This window comes from Hyla sarda, chromosome 5, assembly GCF_029499605.1.
Source record: "Hyla sarda isolate aHylSar1 chromosome 5, aHylSar1.hap1, whole genome shotgun sequence".
NCBI lineage: Eukaryota > Metazoa > Chordata > Amphibia > Anura > Hylidae > Hyla > Hyla sarda.
Window position 1 is genome coordinate 184011873 of NC_079193.1, and position 20731 is coordinate 184032603.

Below are 20731 nucleotides of genomic sequence, written 5' to 3' on the forward strand. Positions count from 1 at the left end.
ATTTTCCAAACTTCCAAATAAAACTATGTTCACTTGCCAGAATTTCCATGTTGAAATCCGCACTGAAATTCCACACGGATGTTCTGCACCATTGACTTCAATTTGGTATAGGTAGAAAGACTTGAACAGGCCGGGACCCTCCTGAAAGGAGAAGCCCAGTAGTACCAGAGGAAATCCAGAACCGCAAGTCCACCATATTCCCTTTCCGGGACAGCCCTGCCAGATGCCATTACAAATCCAAAGCATAAGAGGTAGCATGGAGTACATGAACTAAGGCAGATGGGGCACAGTACAGATATTCAACTGCAGACAGGAAGTGGCCAGAAAACCCAAAAGACCGAAGCTTGGAGAACATTAACGGCAAACTGAGGTGGTCCAAGGCCTTCTCTGCTAAGTAAGAGGGCAGACCTGGTGATAATGTCAATTAGGTCAATAGTTTTTCAGGCGTTTTCCCCTCCTTGTCTGGAAGGGACAAATCCACCTGGTACTTATGAACCAATGCCGGAAGATAGCAATTAAGATGCAACACTAGAACCTTTAAAGATTTTTAAGTCAGAATTAAGCAGGGCAATGATTCTAATTGCAGCAGTCCAGATGGTCTTTGGTTCAGGGATAACAGTTATGAATGAATGTAGCATGGTGGAGGGGAGGGGGTATCCACTAGGAAGTCATAAAATAAGGAGGTTAAGTGAGGGAGTAAATGATTTATAGTACAGGTAGGGAAAGCCATCTGGACCTAAGGTTTTTTCACCTGGTAGGTCCTGGATGACTACAGCTACATCCTCCACAAAGATCAGGGCATTGAGAGAGGAGAGAGTCACTGCAGAAAACTTGGGAAGGTTACAAGAGCCCAGGAAAGTGCAGAAAACCTCATCCCTCTCTATGGATCAGTGGGGAGGAGTAAGGAAGGAGTTTGTTATGAGTAGTAGTCCTGAAAGAGCAGAGAAACAGCCTTTGGTTTAGAAAGGAGACTGCATGCACCATCATTCAAACAATGGGAGCTAGTACGCTGATTGATCCCTAAATTGCTTAGCCAACAGAGTATGAGGTTTATTCCCCCTTTCGTAAAATATCGATGTTTTGTGTAATACAAAGAGACAGACCACTTTATGAGACATATACCAACAGTGTAAGTGTACAAAGGGAGGGATTGTGGGACAGAGGCTTCCAACTAGGAATGTCCTGATAAAATTTATTTTTTTAAGACCAAGGAGTACCGATACCTTTTTCAATGTCATGTGACTTTTTTTTTCCCTTAAAGCACAACTGTCATGAAATCTGTGTACAATAACCTGCACACAGCCTTTGTACTGTGTGCAGGTGGTGTGTATAACGATGTTTTTACCTAATATTTGCAGGCTTTTATGACCCCAAAAAATGCTTTTTATCAAAGCCACTGACAGCCGGGTAGGCATGGCCAGAGGTACGCGATGCCCCGCCGCCACCACGCCCACCCACTGTATGTCAGCGCTGGGACCGCTATGTGATTGACACACAGGTCCCAGCGCATGCGCCTTTCAGCTTATCTAATGTGCACTCCACTGCGTGTCATCCTGGTAAGCACTGCTTCCCCCTGCTTCTCTCTGCACCTAGCACTGCGCAGGCGCGCTGAGGAGGAAGACGGCGCGCTGGGGAAGCGAGCGCTTGCCAGAATGACAGGCAGCGGTGGCGCGCACGTTAGATAATCTGAAGGGCGCATGCGATGGGACCTGTGTGTCAATCACACAGCGGTCCGTGCGCTGACATACAGTGGGTGGGCGCGGCAGTGCCGGGGCATCGCGTATCTCGGGCGACGCCTACCCGACTGTCAGTGGCTTTGATAAAAAGTATTTTTTGGGGTCATAAAAGCCTGCAAATATTAGGAAAAAAAACATTGTTATACACACCACTTGTACTGTGTGCAGCTTATTGTACACAGATTTCATGACAATTGCGCTTTAAGGGTACACTCACACGGGCGGATCCACAGCGTATTTTACACTGTGGATCCGACGCTGAAGGACCACTTCATGGTGCCTTAAGATGTGTCTCTGCGGAGCAGCAATACGCCGCTACAAGCAGAGACACTGCGATGTGTGTGTCGCAGCGTGCATGCGCAGAGTACTCGCACATCGCGCCCGCTCTCGGAGCAGGGGAGTGGCCACGATGTGTGCGAGTACATCACACATGCATGGCGACTCAAACATCGTTTCAGTGTGTCTGCTCGTAGCGGCGTATTGCTACTCCAAGCAGGCACATCTAAAAGGCACCATGTAGAGGTCCTTCAACGGTGGATCCGCAGCATGAAATACGCTGTGGATCCACCCATGTGAACGTACCCTAAATGGAAAAAAGGCGTGTTTTTTTTTTTTTTTTTTTTCATTGGGAAAGGGTTAATTCACATTATTTTATAATTTTTTTACTTTCTTAGTCCCCATAAGGGACTATGACATGCAATCTGTAGATTGCATACTGATCAAGGCTATTCTATTAGCATAGCAGTGATCAGTGTTATTGCCGCTCCTTTACTAATGCCTACCATGGCTGGCTTCAGTAAAGGAGCGGCATTCGGACAGCACGTAGCAGGATAAGGGACCTCCTGCTGTCCTCACAGCTGATTGGGACACCGCAGTGATCCCGATCAGCATCCCTGAGCTAACGGCAGGACTTTGATTGCTGTGGTTAAAAGGGGTACTTCGGTGGAAAACTTTTTTTTATTTATTTTTTTTAAATCAACTGGTGCCAGAAAGTTAAACAGAATTGTAAATTACTTCAATTAAAAATTCTTAATCCTTCTTTTTGGATTTATTTTCTGTCACGACCACAGTGCTCTCTGCTGACACCTATGTCCATTTTAGGAAATGTCCAGAGCAGCATATGTTTGGTATGGGGATTTTCTTCTGCTCTGGACAGTTCCAGAGGTTTCAGCAGAGAGCACTGTGGTCGTGACAGAAAAAAAATCCCAAAAAGAAAAGAATTTCCCCTGTAGCATACAGCCGCTAAGAAGTATGGAAGGATTAAGATTTTTTAATAGACATAATTTACAAATCTATTTAACTTGCTGTCATCAGTCGATTTAACACAGAAAAAAAAAAGTTTTCCACCAGAGCTGAGCGCGCTTCATAACTCAGGATCGGACGCAGGGTGTAAATTTATGCCCTGCGTCCTCTAGGAGTTGATCTGAGTGCAGGCAGCTGACCGCAATACCTGCCAATGGGGCTCCCGCCGGCAGGTTTCATATCGGGTATCTGGGTCATTTGCACGAGTACAAGTACTCATGCAAATGTCCAGTATCGGGACATCTCTGCTTCCAACCGATGCAGCATACGGGTAAGGATAATTTGGCAGAGCAGTCTCTCTTAAACTGAACACCAAATGTAAATACAGTGTACCCTTAGGACTGCCTACTGGGCCTCCCCCAGAGGGTGGCTTGAGAGAAAACAGAGCCCGCATTGGTAGCAAAGTATTGAAAAATATGTAATTGAGTGCTTTACGGATTAGAGAATTCTTAAATGGGGATTCTGGGAATTATTATTATTTTTTTTATTATTTGACTGTGCTACAGGGGCTGTAAAGTTAGTGTAGTACATAATTTAGTGCATAATTAATATAGTGCCTGTATTTGATGGCTGGTCTCGCAATTCTTATGTGATCCTTGTCACGATTTTCATTTTAGCAGCATACAAAATGAGTGTTGTCTCAGGCTTTTCCCAGGTTGCAGTGCAGCCCATGTCAGGTGTTGAAAGGGAGCTTGTCTGCGCTACAATGGGTGGAAGGGAGATCATTTTCTACAGGGCTGCAAGGAATTGTAGTTAAAAGCACAGCATGCATGCAAGGCAGCTCAGCTGTGCTGCAATGGGTAGAGCAATTGATGTGTGGGAGGGAGAAAAGTGACCTTACACCTACATACAAGGGGATCCTGGGAATTGTAGTTGGAAGGAAAGAACGAACTCTAATAGGAAATTGCCATTTCACAAAAAGAAAGCAGCAGCGTTATGGTAGACTCACAATATAGCCATTTAGTCCCAAAACAAGCACAGATCCTTCCAATGTCCATTACGGTCTTGCAAGTAAGCACTAAAGTTACCCTACGTTGGATAACTCCTTTATGGTCTATTCACACGTACAGTATTCTGTGCAGATTTGATGCAGATTTCAATGTAAACTGAACACTGCTTGAAATCCTGCGAATAAAATCTGCGCAGAATACTGTACGTGTGAATAAACACTTAAAGGGGTACTCCGGTGGTCAGCGTGTTTTTCCGTTTTTGACTTACCCTATTTGTTTTGTTTCATTTCTATTCTTGTTGTTTAGCCTACTCTATTTCCGTTCTTTGTTGTCTTTTTATCCCCTACTTTGTTTTCCTATCTTTGCTTCCATTTCCTGTTTCTTGCTGTGCTGAAAACTACAAATCCCAGCATGCCACATGCCTTGCTGGTTTGGGGCGGCTCCTTTTTTTTTTGTTTGCTTGTTTGTTTGTTCCGCCCTTTACCCATCCTACTATTTTCCCGGGTCGGCCCCCTTATACACAGCACACTAATATAATCAGCCTTGGTTGGGATACACTGGCATACACACACACAAAAGGGACTATAACTCCCAGCATGTGTCATTCAGGAGTCTTCAGTATAACACCAGCATGCTGCCTCTGTAGTCTCCTGGGGGTTGTAGTTCACCACACCTCTGTAGGGCATACACCAGTGTTTCTCAACCAGGGTGCCTCCAGGTGTTGCAAAACTACAACTCCCAGCATGCCCTGACAGCCTTTGGGCATGCTAGGAGTTGTAGTTTTGCAACAGCTGGAGGCACACTGGTTGGGAAACACTGGTGTAACATGAGGTGTATGCTGAATAGGCTAAAACAGTGTTTCCCAACCAGTGTGCCTCCAGCTGTTGCAAATCTACAACTCCCAGCATGCCCAAAGTCTGTCAGGGCATACTGGGAGTTGTAGTTTTGCAACAGCTGCAGGCACACTGGTTTGTAAACACTAGCATACACACACACACAACAGGGACTACAACTCCCAGCATGTGTCATTCGGGAGTCCCCCCCCCTTCACATATAGGGGGAGATTTATCAAAAACTGTGCAGAGGAAAACTTGCCCAGTTGCCCATAGCAACCAATCAGCTCGCTTCTTTCATTTTTATGAAGGCCTGTGAAAAATGAAAGAAGCAATCTGATTGGTTGCTATGGGCAACTGGGTAAGTTTTCCTCTGCACAGGTTTTGATAAATCTCCCCCTAATAGAGATCATTCCCAGTATGAGATTTATTACCCTGCAGCCTGTGCACCTTCTCATCCTCCCCTTCAGATAACACTTATCTTCTCTGTGAGGTCCTTCTCCTGTGCAGACCTGCGTCCTTAGAATACAGAGCAGGGGGGAGGGGAGGTGAGGAGCTGTGTACTCAGCTGGATGAGATGAGGGGGCGTGGCTTATTCCTCTCATGCAGACAGAGAAAAAAAAAAGCTGTGACATCTTGTCCACAACAGACTCAGAACTGTGGACAACAGTAAAAGAAAACCCTCTGAACTACAGAACTTCCTGCCCAACAAACATGTAAGAAAAACAAATACATGCTGCCAAAACATATAACACATGTATATTGCAAAACAACAAAACTTACAAAGAAGATGCCATATAGTTAAAAAAATTAACCACCGGAGTACCCCTTTAAGCAGGCTCTCATTTAGCCTCTAATAGCAGGAGCAAGTGTGATTGGCAAGGAGCGGCAGCGCAATCTGAACCGAGACATGGTCTGACCATGTCGTGGAGCCTACATCCACACCTGTCAGCAGTCAAAGGGTAGGGATGCTCCCAAAAAAGTAGTCAAAAAGGGTGTGGGTGCTATGAGGAGGCGAGAACAATGAGAATGAGCGATCTGTAAGATTATTAATACAGAGATCGTAGTGGGAGTAACATCAAATCAGGTGGAAGGCAGAGAAAAAGAAGTTGAGGAAGAGGGGGATGCATCGGTGGCAGAAAGACTGTGCAAAGCAGGAGAGAAAACTACTTCAAAAGTCATCTCCTAGAATCAAGACCGCTGGCCAGAGTTTGGAAAGCCCTGGTAGTCTGAATCAGAGTAGTAGCAAACAAAGGTTTGGGACATGGGATGTTTGTTCCTTAGTTAAAAAAATTAATTAATTAATAAACATGGATCTGATTAAAACAAAAAAACCTTTGCTGTCTACCTAAGAAGGATAAGAGCGCTGCATCATAGATACATAGAATATGTTACAATGGCATCTATAAGTATATTAAATACTAGAGACCTAAATATTGTATTTTTGTTTTCTGTTGCAAAGAGACAATGTACTTTTTTTTTTCCTCCCCAATTAAAGTTAATATGGCATTTGTTACAAAATATAACCAGTATCACTCTTTCAGATAATACCTCGTCATGCTTACACAATGTTCATATTGTATATTTTTGGGGATACTCTGCATTTTTTTTGCTATGTCAGAGATTGTCCCTCTCATATTTTGGTTATTGTAAAATACTTTTGAAAATCCAAATAAAAATGTTTAAAAAAAATAAATAAAAAATAAAAATAAGAAATAGATTATACCTGGATTGGAAGAGTCATGATTGTATTGAGATTCCTCCTCAGATTGAGTCTGTACATAGTAGATCTGCTCTGGAATCATACTTGCTACTTTTTCTTTTAGGCTGTTGGACGCAAGCCCACATCGCATCACTTTTTCTCTTCTTTCGTGGGCCATTATCTTTCTTGTCCTTGCTTTGATATTCTCCCAGCATTTTTTTAGTTGTTTGAAATCCCTCAGAGATACACTAGGTTGGGAATTGTATTCATGGGCTAATGCTTGCCAAGTGCGTTGCTTCAGCGCAATAGTCCGAGCATCACTTTTCTTGCATTCAAGTACATATTTGTATTTTTCTACCAAGGCCAAGAGGACATTCTTCTCCAATTCAGAAAAGTACTTGGCCGGTTTTAACACTTCGTTGTTTTGCATTTTCCACGGTACTGCAAACATCTTAAAAGAGAATAAAAAAAATACTTTCAGTTACATGTTTAATAGCAGTGGTTGGTCCTTGTTAGGGCTCGTTCACACTGGAACAAACTACATCAAAAACCATGTGGTTTTACCTAAAAGAAGAAAAAAAGAAAAATCATGTCTGTAGCCATCCCAAAAATGTTATTCAGTTATTATTAAATAGCTAAGAGTGCCCTGATCATTCATATATATGTGATTTGAGGGTTTATAGTTTGTCTGACAATTCAGATAATCAGTCAGATGGGCGTGTCCTAAACCCCAGGGGCGTACATGTACGCACTAGTCCTGCTCCCGTTATATGAAGTGCGCTAAGGAGCCAAGCGTGCTTTATACCCACATGGTCCGGGTTGCTATGAGCAGCCAGCACCCAAGGCTAATGCCAGGCATTAAAGGGGGTACTCCGCCCCTAGACATCTTATCCCCTATCCAAAGGACGGCCTCTGGCACCGCATTGCTAGTCATTCAACGTGGGACGAAGTTCAGCCCAAGCGCGGGATCACTGGGGTGCCGCAGCAGAGATCCCAAGGGGGGGGGGGGGGTCTTCCGCAATCAGATATCTTAAGCATAATGATTTTCATACAAAAAGTTATACATTTTTTAAAGTAGTAAAATTAAACAAAAACTATATATTATTTTAATCATATGGACCTACAGAATAAACATAATGGCCCTCATTTATTATTGCACACCTGACATGTTTTGTCGGGTTGAGCGCCAGAAATTCTGTCTGCACCGGAATTTGTGCCAGAGTTGAAAAAACACGACTAACTCTCCATTTTACTGAGAAAACCCGAAAAAGGGGCGTGACCGCTGGGGTAAAAAGGCGTGCTCCCAACATTTTCAAAAAAACCTACATATTTACTAAGCTTTCCACAGAAAACGTGGTGGATTTGAGCCCAGGAAAACCCGACAGATCAGAGCATGTGTATAATAATAAAAAAAATAATAATAATAAATAAAATAAAAAGCAAAAATGTAGGGAAAATGGAAAGTGGAAAATGCAGGGAAACCTTAGTAAATACCGTGGAAAAAAATTGTAGGGAATTAAAGCCCACAAAGAAACCTATACTCCATTCTTAATAAACCAGGGCCAATGTGTTGTTTTTACCAAATAATGCACTGCATAGAAACAAATGCCCCCAAAATTGGCAAAAATTACTTAACACCCCCCCAATTTTTCACACCCTTTGGGACTGTATTATCCCACCCATCACCTCCCTCCCTTTATTATATTTGAGTTCACGCTCATCTGACTGAATGGTCAACAAGTTATAAACCTTTAATATATCAGGATCTGAAGGGTGCATTAAGAATCTGTAAGGTGGTGTGTGATCAGGGCAGTAAAATCTCATTGTTGGGGGTTGGCCACAGGTTATGTAAAAAAAAACTGCTAGGTTTTTCATAAAAACAGCACTGAAAACAAACAAAACAATATATACATAACCATCCAATCCAAAGCGGGAAACATTTTATCTAGTTAATCTACTATTACAACTTACTTTGATATGGTGCCCAGGTACCCAATCACATCAACTTCCTTTGCAATGATGGAGCTTGGAGGACCATCCACTATTTGGCCACCTCCATCGGCAGCTGCCAATATTAATTTACTCCATCAATATTTACACCTAATCTCGGCAGTCATGCAAGAACAAAAATAAAAATAACACTTAAAAATAACACTGATAGACTTTAATTAAAGGAAAACTGCCAGCTTTCTTCCCCCGCACTAACCAGTGGTACTGGCTGGTAGTGCGGGGGACGCTGACCAGTTTGAACTTTATCGTGCCCAGATCCGCCACGCAGTTCTCCCCATATCTTCTATTATCGGTATATTCAAATGAGGTGCTAACTGGCACTCTGACGTCAGTGCCGGGCCGCAGCGCTGCCCAGCTCATCAATATTCCTCCCCTCTCTCTTCATTACAGAGCGGGGAGAAGAGGGAGAGGCAGAGGAGGAATATTGGATGAGTTGGGCAGCGCTGCGGCCCGGCACTAACGTCAGAGTGCCAGTTAGCACCTCATTTGAATATACCGATAATAGAAGATAACGGGCGAACGGCACGGCGGATCTGGGCATGGTAAGGTTCAAACTGACCCCAGAATTACCAGCCAGTACCGCTGGTTAGTGCGGGGGAAGAAAGCTGACAGTTTTCCTTTAAAGGAAAACTGTCAGATATTTTCTCCTGCACTATCCACAGGTGGATAGTGCGTGAGACGCTGATTAAAACGAGCCCTACCTTGCCCGGGTCCGCCCGGCCGTTCGCCCGCAATTGTAGTTTTATTCTATGTGTATATCTTGCTATAACTGGCACGGGCGGGGCATCTGCAGGTTAACTGGCATTGAAGTCAGAGTGCCAGTTAGCACCTCATTTCAAGATATACTGATAATAGAAGATAAAAGGAAAACTGTTAGATATTTTCTCCCGCACTATCCACAGGTACTGGTGGATAGTGCGGGAGACGCTGATTAAAACGAGCCCTACCTTGCCCGGATCTGCCTGGCCGTTCGCCTGTAATTGTGGTTTTATTCAATGTGTATATCTTGCTATAACTGGCACGGGCGGGACATCTGCAGGTTAACTGGCACTGACGTCTGCGCCAGTTAACCTGCAGAAGCCCCGCCAATGCCAGTTACAGCAAGATATACACAGAGAATAAAACCACAATTGTGGGCGAACGGCCGGGCGGATCCGGGCAAGGTAGGGCTCGTTTTAATCAGCGTCTCCCGCACTATCCACCAGTACCTGTGGATAGTGCGGGAGAAAATATCTGACAGTTTTCCTTTAAAGGATGTATAAACTTTTCACAGAAAGAATTGTTAGCTCATTAAAACTTAACCTTTAATTATAACTTATATGATAAAATAAATCGGCCTCAAAAATTATTCAAAAATGAAACAGTGTAGGTAGGGTAAAGAACCTAACCCGATACCATCCTAGTCCTACACCGTCACCATACACAGCGAATGGATTTCCTACAATGCACAATGTTGTGTCAATGGACACAAATAATTCTTATTCCCAATAAGAAGGGAATCGGAATTATTTATTGTGTCCATTGACACAACATTGTGCATTGTAGGAAATCCATTCGCTGTGTATGGTGACGGTGTAGGACTAGGATGGTATCGGGTTAGGTTCTTTACCCTACCTACACTGTTTCATTTTTGAATAAATTTTTATATTTTTTGAGGACAACATTTTTTTTTTTTATCATACACGTTATAATTAAAAGGTTACGTTTTAATGAGCTAACAATTCTCTTTCTGTGAACTTTTGTCCAAGTTAACCCTTACTGTACCAGTGGATCTTGAGAACATTTCAGCAAATTTGATTTGATGTATAAACCTTTACAACTATTTTCAATGAGAATTCTAAAAAACAAAAAATAAATAAATAAAGTAACAGGAAATTACGCTGACTTATGCACTGTGGCTAGCAGTGTCATAATATGGCCACTGAAAAATGTGTCACAGCACGCTACCCACACCCTGGCAAGGATGCTGACCTGGTTTAGTAGTTTTTGGTTGTCAACATTCGGTGCCAGGTGAAGCCATGACTCCATCATGGGGTGGCGGACCTCCAGCTGTTGCAAAACTACAACTCCCAGCATGCCTGGACAGCCGTTGGCTGTCCAGGCATGCTGGGAGTTGTAGTTTTGCAACAACAGAAGGTCTCATCAGTTTGGAGAAAACTGATGTACAGGAACAATGGGGGAGATTTATCAAAAGCTGTGCAGAGGAAAACTTGCCCAGTTGCCCATAGCAACCAATCAGATCGCTTCTTTCATTTTTCACAGGCCTTCATAAAAATGAAAGCAGCGATCTGATTGGTTGCTATGGGCAACTGAGCAAGTTTTCCTCTGGACAGGTTTTGATTAATCTCCCCCAATGTCTAGGACCACGGCTGCCCATTCAGACACTTGAAGCTGAAAGACATGGTGTCACCATAGCAACCACAGCTATTCCTAAAACACTCAAAGCCTGTTATAGTGGTGACAGAAGGGGAGAGCCTCATCCGCCCCTGGCATACATGTCACCCTCCACATACGTGTGCCCTGTCAGGAAGGGGTCATGTAGCAGGCGCCTCCTGTGAACCTCAGTCACATGTAGGGGAATCAATAGACGGGGATGGGATAAATAAGGGAGGAGGGGTGCCATGCCAGAAAAAAGAGGTGAGAGTGGGAGGAGAATGCCCGGGAGAGGGTGGAGGCAAGTGACAGGGACTCTAAACAATTCAGCAGTAAACTGTAGCAATGACTATTCACAGGGTGTTAGTCCTACCAAGCATCGGGACTGGCCTGAGCGCTTCCTCCACGGCCCGGCGGGCTCCTGGCTTGGAGCAGTCAGTCTAAGCTGTGCCCGGACAAAGAGCCTCTGCTGCCCCCAGATAGGAGACGTTCCGGCCGCAGGGGCTGCTCACCATTAGTCTCGGACTGGTCGCCGTCTTTAATGTCGCGCCTGTCCCAGGGAGGATTTGTTATGGCTGCACCTGGTGAGAACAAAGGACAAGCACAGCCCTTCCTCCGGAGCCAGCTAATTTCCCTGCCATTTGAGGCTCTTCAACCTGAGTGCATGCAAAAGGCCTTCCTCCCAATGCTGCCAGCTGCAGGCTGTGTGCTGGAAGAGCCGGACTGGATGAGCTGGAGGGGACTGCAGGGATGGAGTGGAGGCTGCGCCACTCACTCTCACACAGGGCAGAGGGGAGATCTTCCCTCATACTATCACTGTGAGAGGATCTGATCCTGAGATCCAGTGGGCCTGTCAGTGTGAGCCAGTCTGCCATAAACAGTCCTGACAGAAGGGGCGGGAAGGTGCCAGCCTGTGAGGGCATGGCCACCAAACCTTACTGTACTTGGATTACAGGCCTGAAGGCTGCATTCACAACACGTTTTTGCAATACAGTTCCCGTATGCGTTTTTAATGTGAAAACCATATGGAACCATATTGAAAACAGTATGCATTGACTCTCCATTAAAAACCGTATGCCAAAAGATGCATTCGGTTGTGTCCGTTTTGCATCCTTTACGGTTTTGTCAGTTTTTTTTCCATACCCAAAACCTTAGCCTACCACGGTTTTTGGTCCGGGTGAAAAATTGTATTAGGCTGGGTTCACACTACGTTTTGTCCCATACGGGAGCGCAAACGGCAGGGGGGAGCTAAAATCTCGCGCTCCCGTATGTCACCGTATGCGCTCCCGTATGTCATTCATTTCAATGAGCCGACCGGAGTGAAACGTTCGGTCCGGTCGGCTCATTTTTGCGCCGTATGCGCTTTTACAACCGGACCTAAAACTGTGGTCAACCACGGTTTTAGGTCCGGTTGTAAAAGCGCATACGGCGCAAAAATGAGCCGACCGGACCGAACGTTTCACTCCGGCCGGCTCATTGAAATGAATGACATACGGGAGCGCATACGGTGACATACGGGAGCGCGAGATTTTAGCTCCCCCCTGCCGTATGCGCTCCCGTATGGGAGAAAACGTAGTGTGAACCCACCCTTAAACCGTATATGTTTTTTTTTTTTTTTTTTTTAACATGGAAGTCAATGGGAACCGTACAGAACTGTATGTGCATACGTTTCCATACAGTTTTCACCATACGTTTTTTGACTTTGCACAGTTTTTTTTCTTGGAATTTCAATCAAACAAGTGAAAATTTATAATGGAGTGAAAAAACATATACGTTTTTTTCTTAGAAAACGGATTCAACCGGACATCATTTTTTAAACCGTATACGGTTTTCAACTGTATACAGGTTAAAATTTGTACACACATTTTAATACAGTTTAGTCAGGTTTTGAAGAATCCGTTTTTGATCAAAAACCTGATACGGGAACTGCATTGAAAAAACGTGGTGTGAATGCACCCTAAGGGACTTCTACACAGGTCAGATGGGTACAGACTTGCAGCTTTGGACTGACATGCAGTTTCCCACAGAGGGTTTGAGCCACAACTGATTTTCCACAACATACCCCATTGAGGTGACTGTAATGGAGAGCTCGCCCCGGTTCAAATTCGTAGCGGGAAACACGCTGCTGTCTCACGATTAAATTAGCTCGTGTGAATGAGCCCTTAACGTCCATTCACACAGAAAGATTTCCTGCATATTTTCCGCAGCATATTTGATGGGTAACTTCGATGGGTCAGCAGAAAATCTGCAATAGTTGGCGATTTTTCCCTCCCACCCATTGAAGTAAATGGTAACAAAATTCGCTGCAGATTTTTGGGAGCAAAAACGCTGCAGGAAATCTGCCCATGCCCATATGCCGATTGAGCTGCTTATTTTCTGCTACTTTTCTGCTGCTAATTCGCAGTAAAATTCGCCCATGTGAATGAGTCCGTTCACATATCCTTATTTTTACTGCAGCAGGATCACCCTATGGAATTTCCGACCAGAATTCTGCTTACGGATTTTGGTCGGAAATTCCGGTGAAGTAGAATCCCATTGCTGGCAATGGGATTTTACTGCACAGTGCACGTTCCGCCACTAAAAATTAATCGCCAGAAGAATGAGCTCTGCAAATAAATGTCATTTACAGAGTTGAAAAACATCAAGTGAGGCCTCTTTCACACTATGAAATAGTTCCGTTTAGGAACTTCCGTCACAAGTTCCGTCACTATATCGGGGAAAACCTGCCGTTACGAAACCCCTGACAGCCGTGACTAAATTGCATTGCAGCCTATGGGGTTTTGTAACTGGCCGTTTGCAACCGTGCGTGCAGTAATTTTTCCGCCTCGATTACCAGTCACTGTATCACGTCCGTAATGAATTACGGGCATATACTTGTGCAAACGGCCAGTTACAAAACCCCATAGGCTGCAATGCGATTTAGTCACGGCCGTCAGGGTTTTTTTTAACAGCAGGTTTTCCCTGATATAGTGACAGAACTTGTGACGGAAGTTCCTAAACGGAACTATTTCATAGTGTGAAAGAGGCCTGAGTTTCAGGTTACACATTTTCTCCAAGCTAATATCTGGCTGCATCATTTTTTATGACAAAAATGCTGTGCAGTGAATGTGGCTTTTTGGGGGTGTTTTTGCATAATATAGGCACATTGGGGGAGATTTATCATTGAGTTTACCCCTTTTTCTTGTGTATTTGTTTTTGGGCAAAAATTTGCGCAGTGACTTTCATTGCATCTTTTTTGTGCGTCTTTTTTGATAGAGCAAAAAAGAAAGTATTCTACTTTTTTTGTGTATTGTGAAATGCATTTTACAGTGGATACTAATTCATCATGTGCGTTTTTTTGTTTAGATATTTTTTTTCATTTTTTTTTAACGCAAAAATACACCATCAAAAAGGACATGTAGGAAAGTGTTCTACCGAGATAGCCGGGGGATGCAGGAGCCGTACCTCAACACTGCTAAACTACAACTACTCACATCAAGGGACAGAGTCTGTCAAATGATGGGAGTAGTTGTAGTACCGCAGTGCTGAGAGACGGCACTTGCACATCCCCCCCCCTGCGTGACTATTTTGGGACATTTAGGACTACTACTCCCATCATGGACATATTCTTCCCATGATGGGGAGTTATAGTCCAAGGGCTGAGGTGCAGATCGCAGCAGGTCATTCTCCAGAGACCCGCTGCGGTCCGCATTTATTAACTGTAAAATCTGATGGCACATGCGGCTATACTGCGCTCCCCGCCGGCTCCTGTATATGCTGTCACATTTCATAATCCCTGCCGCCGGGAGACGGGAGCTGTGATTGGTGAATAGCTATTCACCAATCAGAGCTCCCGGCGACGGGGATTATGAAATGTGACAGCGTATACAGGAGACGGCCGGGAGCTCAGTGTAGCTGCATGTGCCGCCGGCTTGTTATCTTAATAAATGCGGATTGCAGCAGGTCTCAGCAGAATGACTTGCTGCTAAATTTTTGCCTCTCTCCTGGGGTGTTCCTAAACAGGGAGCCTCCAATTGTTGATGTCTGCATCCTGTATATACAGTCATCTATAGACAGCTGTATATACAGGATTGCACACAAAGACTTACCCAGAACTGCTCAGCAGCAGCATGGGTTAACTCCAGAATTCAGTGCAGAAATTCTGCCTTGTGAACTGGCCTTAGACCGCGTTCACACGGTGGAAAATCTGCCTATGTGCATGAATTCTGCATCCGCATTGAATTGGTGCAGAATTTAAACACATGCGGAATTCGTGCAGAATCCCTGCAGAAATTTCTGCATGATTCCGCATCTCAGTAAAAAAATAGATTCTATTTAATTGAACAGTGATAGTTTGTGCGGATTCTGCAGAAATTCGGCAGAAAGTTAGCCTCTTTGACTTCAATGGGATTCGGCAGCCGAAGTCCAGAAAAATATGAGACCAGACTTATATTTTTCCAGACCGCAGAAAACAGAATTTCAGCAGTGAAATTCCGCATGCTTGTGAATGGCAGTGCGGAATCCCATTAAAGTTAATGGGCCATAAATTTAGATGGAATTCCTCACTGAAATTCATGCAGAATTTGTTGTGTGAACACGGCCTTAGGCCGGTTTCACGCTGCATTTCTGCACTGAATTCTGCATGCATTTATAGCCAATATACTTATATGGGATTCTGCTGTCCCATTCACACATCAGAATTTCGGCAGCAGAATTTCGGCTTGCGAGCAGGGTTAGCACCACTACACTGACCATCTGTTCTGGACCTGGGCTAATACCAGACCTAGTAGCCCTGCAATTTTGTGTTTGTTATAACTCTATGTTTGTGGGCATCCTTTTTAGTAGACAATAGTAAAAATTATGTTTTAGGCGTACACCCCTCTGATTATTCAAACTTATATAGATTCAAAAATGTATACATATTGGCCCTGATTTACTAAGAGTGGAGTGGAGTTTTCTTTGTGGGTTTTAATTCCCTACAAGTATTTATTTTTCCATGGTATTTACTAATGTTTCCCTGCATTTTGCCTTACATTCTGGTGCGCAACCCGACAAAACAGGTGGGGTTTACAATAGTAAATCAGGGTCATCGGGGAAGACTTATCAAAACCTGTCCAGAGGAAAAGTTGCTGAGTTGCCCATAGCAACTAATCAGATCGCTTCTTTCATTTTGCAGAGGTCCTTTAAAAAAAATGAAAGAAGCAATCTGATTGGTTGCTATGGGCAACTCAGCAACTTTTTCTCTGGGCAGTTTTTGGTTAATCCCCCCCCCCCCCATATTGCATGTCTCAAACTAGCCTTAGGCTGGGTTCATACCAAGTATTGTGGCCTCCAGTTTGTAGATCATTTTGGTCAGCATTTGTAGCCAAAACCAGGAGTGAAAACTATAGTGTGAAACAAACAATAAATGAAAGATCTGCAACATGTTTCTGTGTTTTTATTACATTTTGTGGAAAGGATCAGTGGAGTAGTTGCCCCTAGCAACCAATCAGATTCCAGCTCTACATGCAGTTATGTTTCAGAAAGTTATATAATCAGGTGTGGTCTGATTAGACACTGGGTCTTGCCATAAGAGGGCATAATGGCTCTCAGAGGCTACTTTTGTGTAGTGTACCTCTTGTTGAGAGATTGTGGACCCTTTCAGGGACGTACACAGGCATTTTGAGGGACGGGCTGAAATGGTAAAAAAAAGGCACTTCTCACAATTATTAAAGTACCCACATAATGATATCAGACTTCTCAGTGGCCCCCAGTAATCTATTAGATGTATAGCTGAGCAACTGGAACTGCCATTTCTCCCACTTAATTGATGTATTAGCTTGATATTTAGCTATAGCCCCTGGTAAGCTACTGCCTCATTAAGTGAGTGGTGATGCATACAGTGTATAAATCGCCGGATTTAATTATAGGTTGAGGTTTATAAACATAAAATAATACCTCCACACCAGGACGACATACACTGCTCAAAAAAATAAAGGGAACACTAAGATAACACATCCTAGATCTGAATTAATCGTATGAAATACTTTCCTCTTTATATAGTTGAATGTGCTGACAACAAAATCACACAAAAATTATCAATGGAAATTGGAGATTTTCCTAGCCTTGGTGCTGGAAAATATGGATTTTATTGAAGACAGGAGGCGAATATTATGCTTATATCTTTCATTTACTACTTTAAACTTGTACAATATGAAAAAGAAATAAAACAGACAAAAGCGCAAAAGACATGTGCCGTTACTCCGATGGTACAGAGATAAATGGAAGCAGCAGTAAGGATAACCGCTCAGCTTAGGGCGTTATGCTTAGAGCACAACACCTATTGAAGCTTGTAACCCAATGATAGGGTAAGAAGTCTGGAAGCAGCCTGGATCCTGCCCGTCTCTGTGTAGCACAGACCGCTACTGTGCATCATTTACTACTTTGGAGCAGCATCTAACAGATGAAAAGTGAAATGCAATCAGGATGATGTCATATGTAGATGAGTATCATAACCAATCAACATGCAGCGGAGGTGATATAATGAGTCCCTTCTAGTAAAACTTTCTCTTTCATTGTCATGTAGAAATAACCTAACAGTGTAGAATATAACTTTTCAAACAAAGAAGATCTTGAAGACCTTTTGGTGTATCTGTCCCATCAACAGGCTTTTAGAAGGCAGAAAAATCTAAAATATATCAAATAATAATAATAAGAAGAAAAATAGAAAATAATAATAAGATATTCCAGGTTGGGAAATGGGTGGGATAATATTCGCCTCCTGTCTTTATTAAAATCCATATTTTCCAACACCAAGGCTAGGAAAATCTCCAATTTTATGGCAGACAGGAAGCTTCATATTAAGCAAGTTTAAAGCTAGCATAGAAACATTTTAATAGAGAAAAAGACTTAAAGAATAGACATTGATGAGAATGAGGTTTAAAATACAAGGTCTTGAAAGTAGACTCAGAAGACCAATTGGCTGCCTTAAGAATATTGGGTAAAGAAATGCCTGCTTGCATTACTTTGGTGGACATAGCTACTCTAGAGGAGTGTGCCCCAAAGATAGAGACATCAATGCCAGCTAATAGATTGTTTGACCCATCTAGCTAAGGTGGGAGAAGACGGGTAAGTAAGGTCGACAATAAGAAATTAGTAATTGTGAAAAAGAAGGGTTTCTAAGGGATTCCGTTCTTTTTTTCCGTAGGATCTTAGACAATGAACTACACAAAATTTATCCTGATGAGGGAATGCAGGATAAAATACTGAGTGTAGGTTAGTTTTTGTTCATCTATAAATTTTGAAAATAACACCTTGGGGGGGGGGGGGCAGGGGGATATTGCCTATGAGAAATATCTAGAACTCTAACATTAGGAACTCTTTTAATGGAGATTAAACAAAGTAAAGTGGTAAGTTTGAAAGAAAGTAATTTTAAGGATAAGGAATCATTATCTTCCCAGGATATAAATAGATCCAAAATCTTATTTACATCCCAGGTTGAATGATACTTTGGTAAAGGAGGTCTTTTGAAATGAATGCCTTTCATGAGTCTACAAACTAAAGGGTGTTTACCTACCGGAATAGACTCAATCGGGGAATCGAGTTCTGAGGGAACCACGATTGTGTCGGCCACCATGGGGTGATAAGAACTAGAGTGGATTTCTGGTTCAGGGTTTGTAAAAGCACTCTGGAGATCATTGCAAAGGGAGAAAAAGAGTACAGAGTCTGAGGGGGCCAAATTTGAAGAAACACATCTAGTCCTGATGCTTCTGGATCTGGTCTCCAACTGAAAAATCGTTGAGGTTGGCGGTTTAGTCTTGATGCAAAGAGGTCTAGGTATAATGGACCCCAAAGAGAGTTGATGTGTTGAAAGCAGATCGGGTCCAGTTTCACCGAATTGGAAAGACCTGGTAGGTATTCTGCTTTCAGTATTATGTTTTTGTTCAGGCAGAAACTCTTTTGAGATGTCCACCATAAGTTTCGACTTTGTACCTCCCCATCTGTTCACATATTGACCCGCTGAGATGTTGTCCATCCTTAACAGAATGCAACAGTTCGAGTGCAAAAGAACCTGCCAGAAGTTTTACTGTAGACAGTTGATATGTAGTTGTGATTCTTTTACAGACCATTTCACTCCTGTGGAAAGGTGACCGCAACGAGCACCCCAACCTAATTGGCTTTTGTCGGATTCGATGATGAGATCTGGTTTGGAATGGAAAATCGTCTTTACATTCCATTCTTGGATGTGACGAAGCCACCAGAGTAGCTCTTCTCTGGATTCCGAAGAAAGGGATATTTTGTCTGAATATCCTAACCCGTTTCTCAGGTGATGGGTTTTTAGTTGTTGAAGTGCTCGATAATGTAGAGGAGCTGTAAATATTGCTTGGATGGAAGTTGAAAGTAACCCCACGATCCGAGCTATGGACCGAAGGGAAATAAGGTCTTTGTTTAGAATGGAGCAAATTTCTTTCCGAATCATCTTTAATCTTCTGTAAGGAAGACTCAAAAGGGCGGATTGAGTGTTTACAATGAAACCTAGAAATTCTACCTCTTTTGAAGGGGACAGAATTGATTTCTTGTGATTTATCAAAAATCCCTAGATTTTCCAGAAGTGACAATGTCCATTGAAGGTGGAGTTGGAAAAGGGGAAGAGAACGGGTCATGATGAGACTGTCGTCTAGGTAGATTATTAGACGAACACCTCGACTTCTCAGTGCAGCCACAACTGGTTTCAGCAGTTTTGTGAAACACCAGGGCGCTGAAGAAAGTTCTAAGGGTAGGCAAGTGAATTGCAATTTCTGATTCCTCCAGATGAATTGAAGGTATGGTTGATGAGAAGGATGGATAGGGACTGTAAGGTAAGCGTCCTTTAAATTTATGTTTATCAGCCAATCGTCTTGAAGGAGAAGATCCTTCAAAAGATGGATCCCTTCCATCTTGAAGTGGTGATATTTGACAAAGTTGTTTAGAATTTTTAGGTTTATAACCAGGCGGAAACCTCCATCTTTTTTCTTTACCAAAAAGAGGTTGCTCAGAAGATTGGAGAGGAACTGGTGTTATAGCTCCTTTGTAATGAAGATCTTTGATTTCTGATTTCTATTAGGTTCTGATCTAGAACAGAGAAATGGATAGAATGGGGAAGAATAAGTTGGATTGGAGAGAAAACAAAATCTATTTGATAATCTCTGATTGTGTTGAGGATCCATGAATCGGAAGTAATCATTTCCCAATTGTGGGAAAAATGAATTAGTCTTCCTCCTAATGGAATTTGGGAAGAAGATATTGGATTTTGACTCACCTGTAGGGGTTCTGGGAAAACCATGAATTCCTCTGGTCCTCCATGGACATCCCCGGTATGGAGAGAAGGGGTAACATTGTCTGGGTTGTGCAATGTGGCTGGAAGAGCATCCCCTTCCTCTTCCAGCCCTGCCAAAAAAAATTACTGGGTAAGACCTTTTTTTAGAGAAGCTTGGGCTCTATCTAGGGACGAGAATAGGCCTACATATTTACTTATATCTTTTATAAAAGAGTCGCCAAATAGAAGGCCTTCAGTGGGAGTCGCAGATTCCTTAGTGGCAAGGTGTGATAGCTGGTGATCTAGTTTCATTAGAACTGAGCGACGACGTTCAGTGCAGATAGTTGCATTGGCATTGCCTAAAGTACAAATGGCACTTTGGGCCCAGCCCCGTAATATATTGATATCCACCGGATTGCCAGAGGAATAAGCCTCCTCGGAAAGATCTAGGATCCTAGTAGGTCTAATAGTTTATCCTGGCATAGTTTAACCCCTTTATCCTGGCATAGTTTAACCCCTTTCATTTTTTCCTCATCACCTTCTAAAAATCATAACACTTTCAATTTTGCACA

At 43.1% G+C, this 20731-nt stretch overlaps 1 protein-coding gene across 10 annotated transcripts in view; it reads right to left on the reverse strand.

Moving 5' to 3' along the window:
- MSANTD3 (Myb/SANT DNA binding domain containing 3) overlaps positions 1-12026 on the reverse strand; it is a 30688-nt gene extending 18662 nt beyond the window's left edge. For 8 of the 10 annotated variants that reach the window (XR_008844082.1, XM_056520862.1, XM_056520861.1 and 5 more), the window contains exons 1-2: positions 10505-10637; positions 6548-6974 (exon numbers count right to left, since the gene is read on the reverse strand). Coding sequence is in view for 9 of the 10 variants with exons in the window: in XM_056520862.1 (XP_056376837.1) it covers positions 6548-6974; positions 10505-10609 (532 nt within the window). In the remaining variant the exon portion in view is untranslated. Of the gene's footprint in view, positions 1-6547; positions 6975-10504; positions 10638-11279 lie in introns of those variants that run through there. The other 2 variants (XM_056520857.1, XM_056520859.1) reach the window with 2 other exon arrangements.
- Between the last annotated feature and the right edge of the window lie 8705 nt (positions 12027-20731).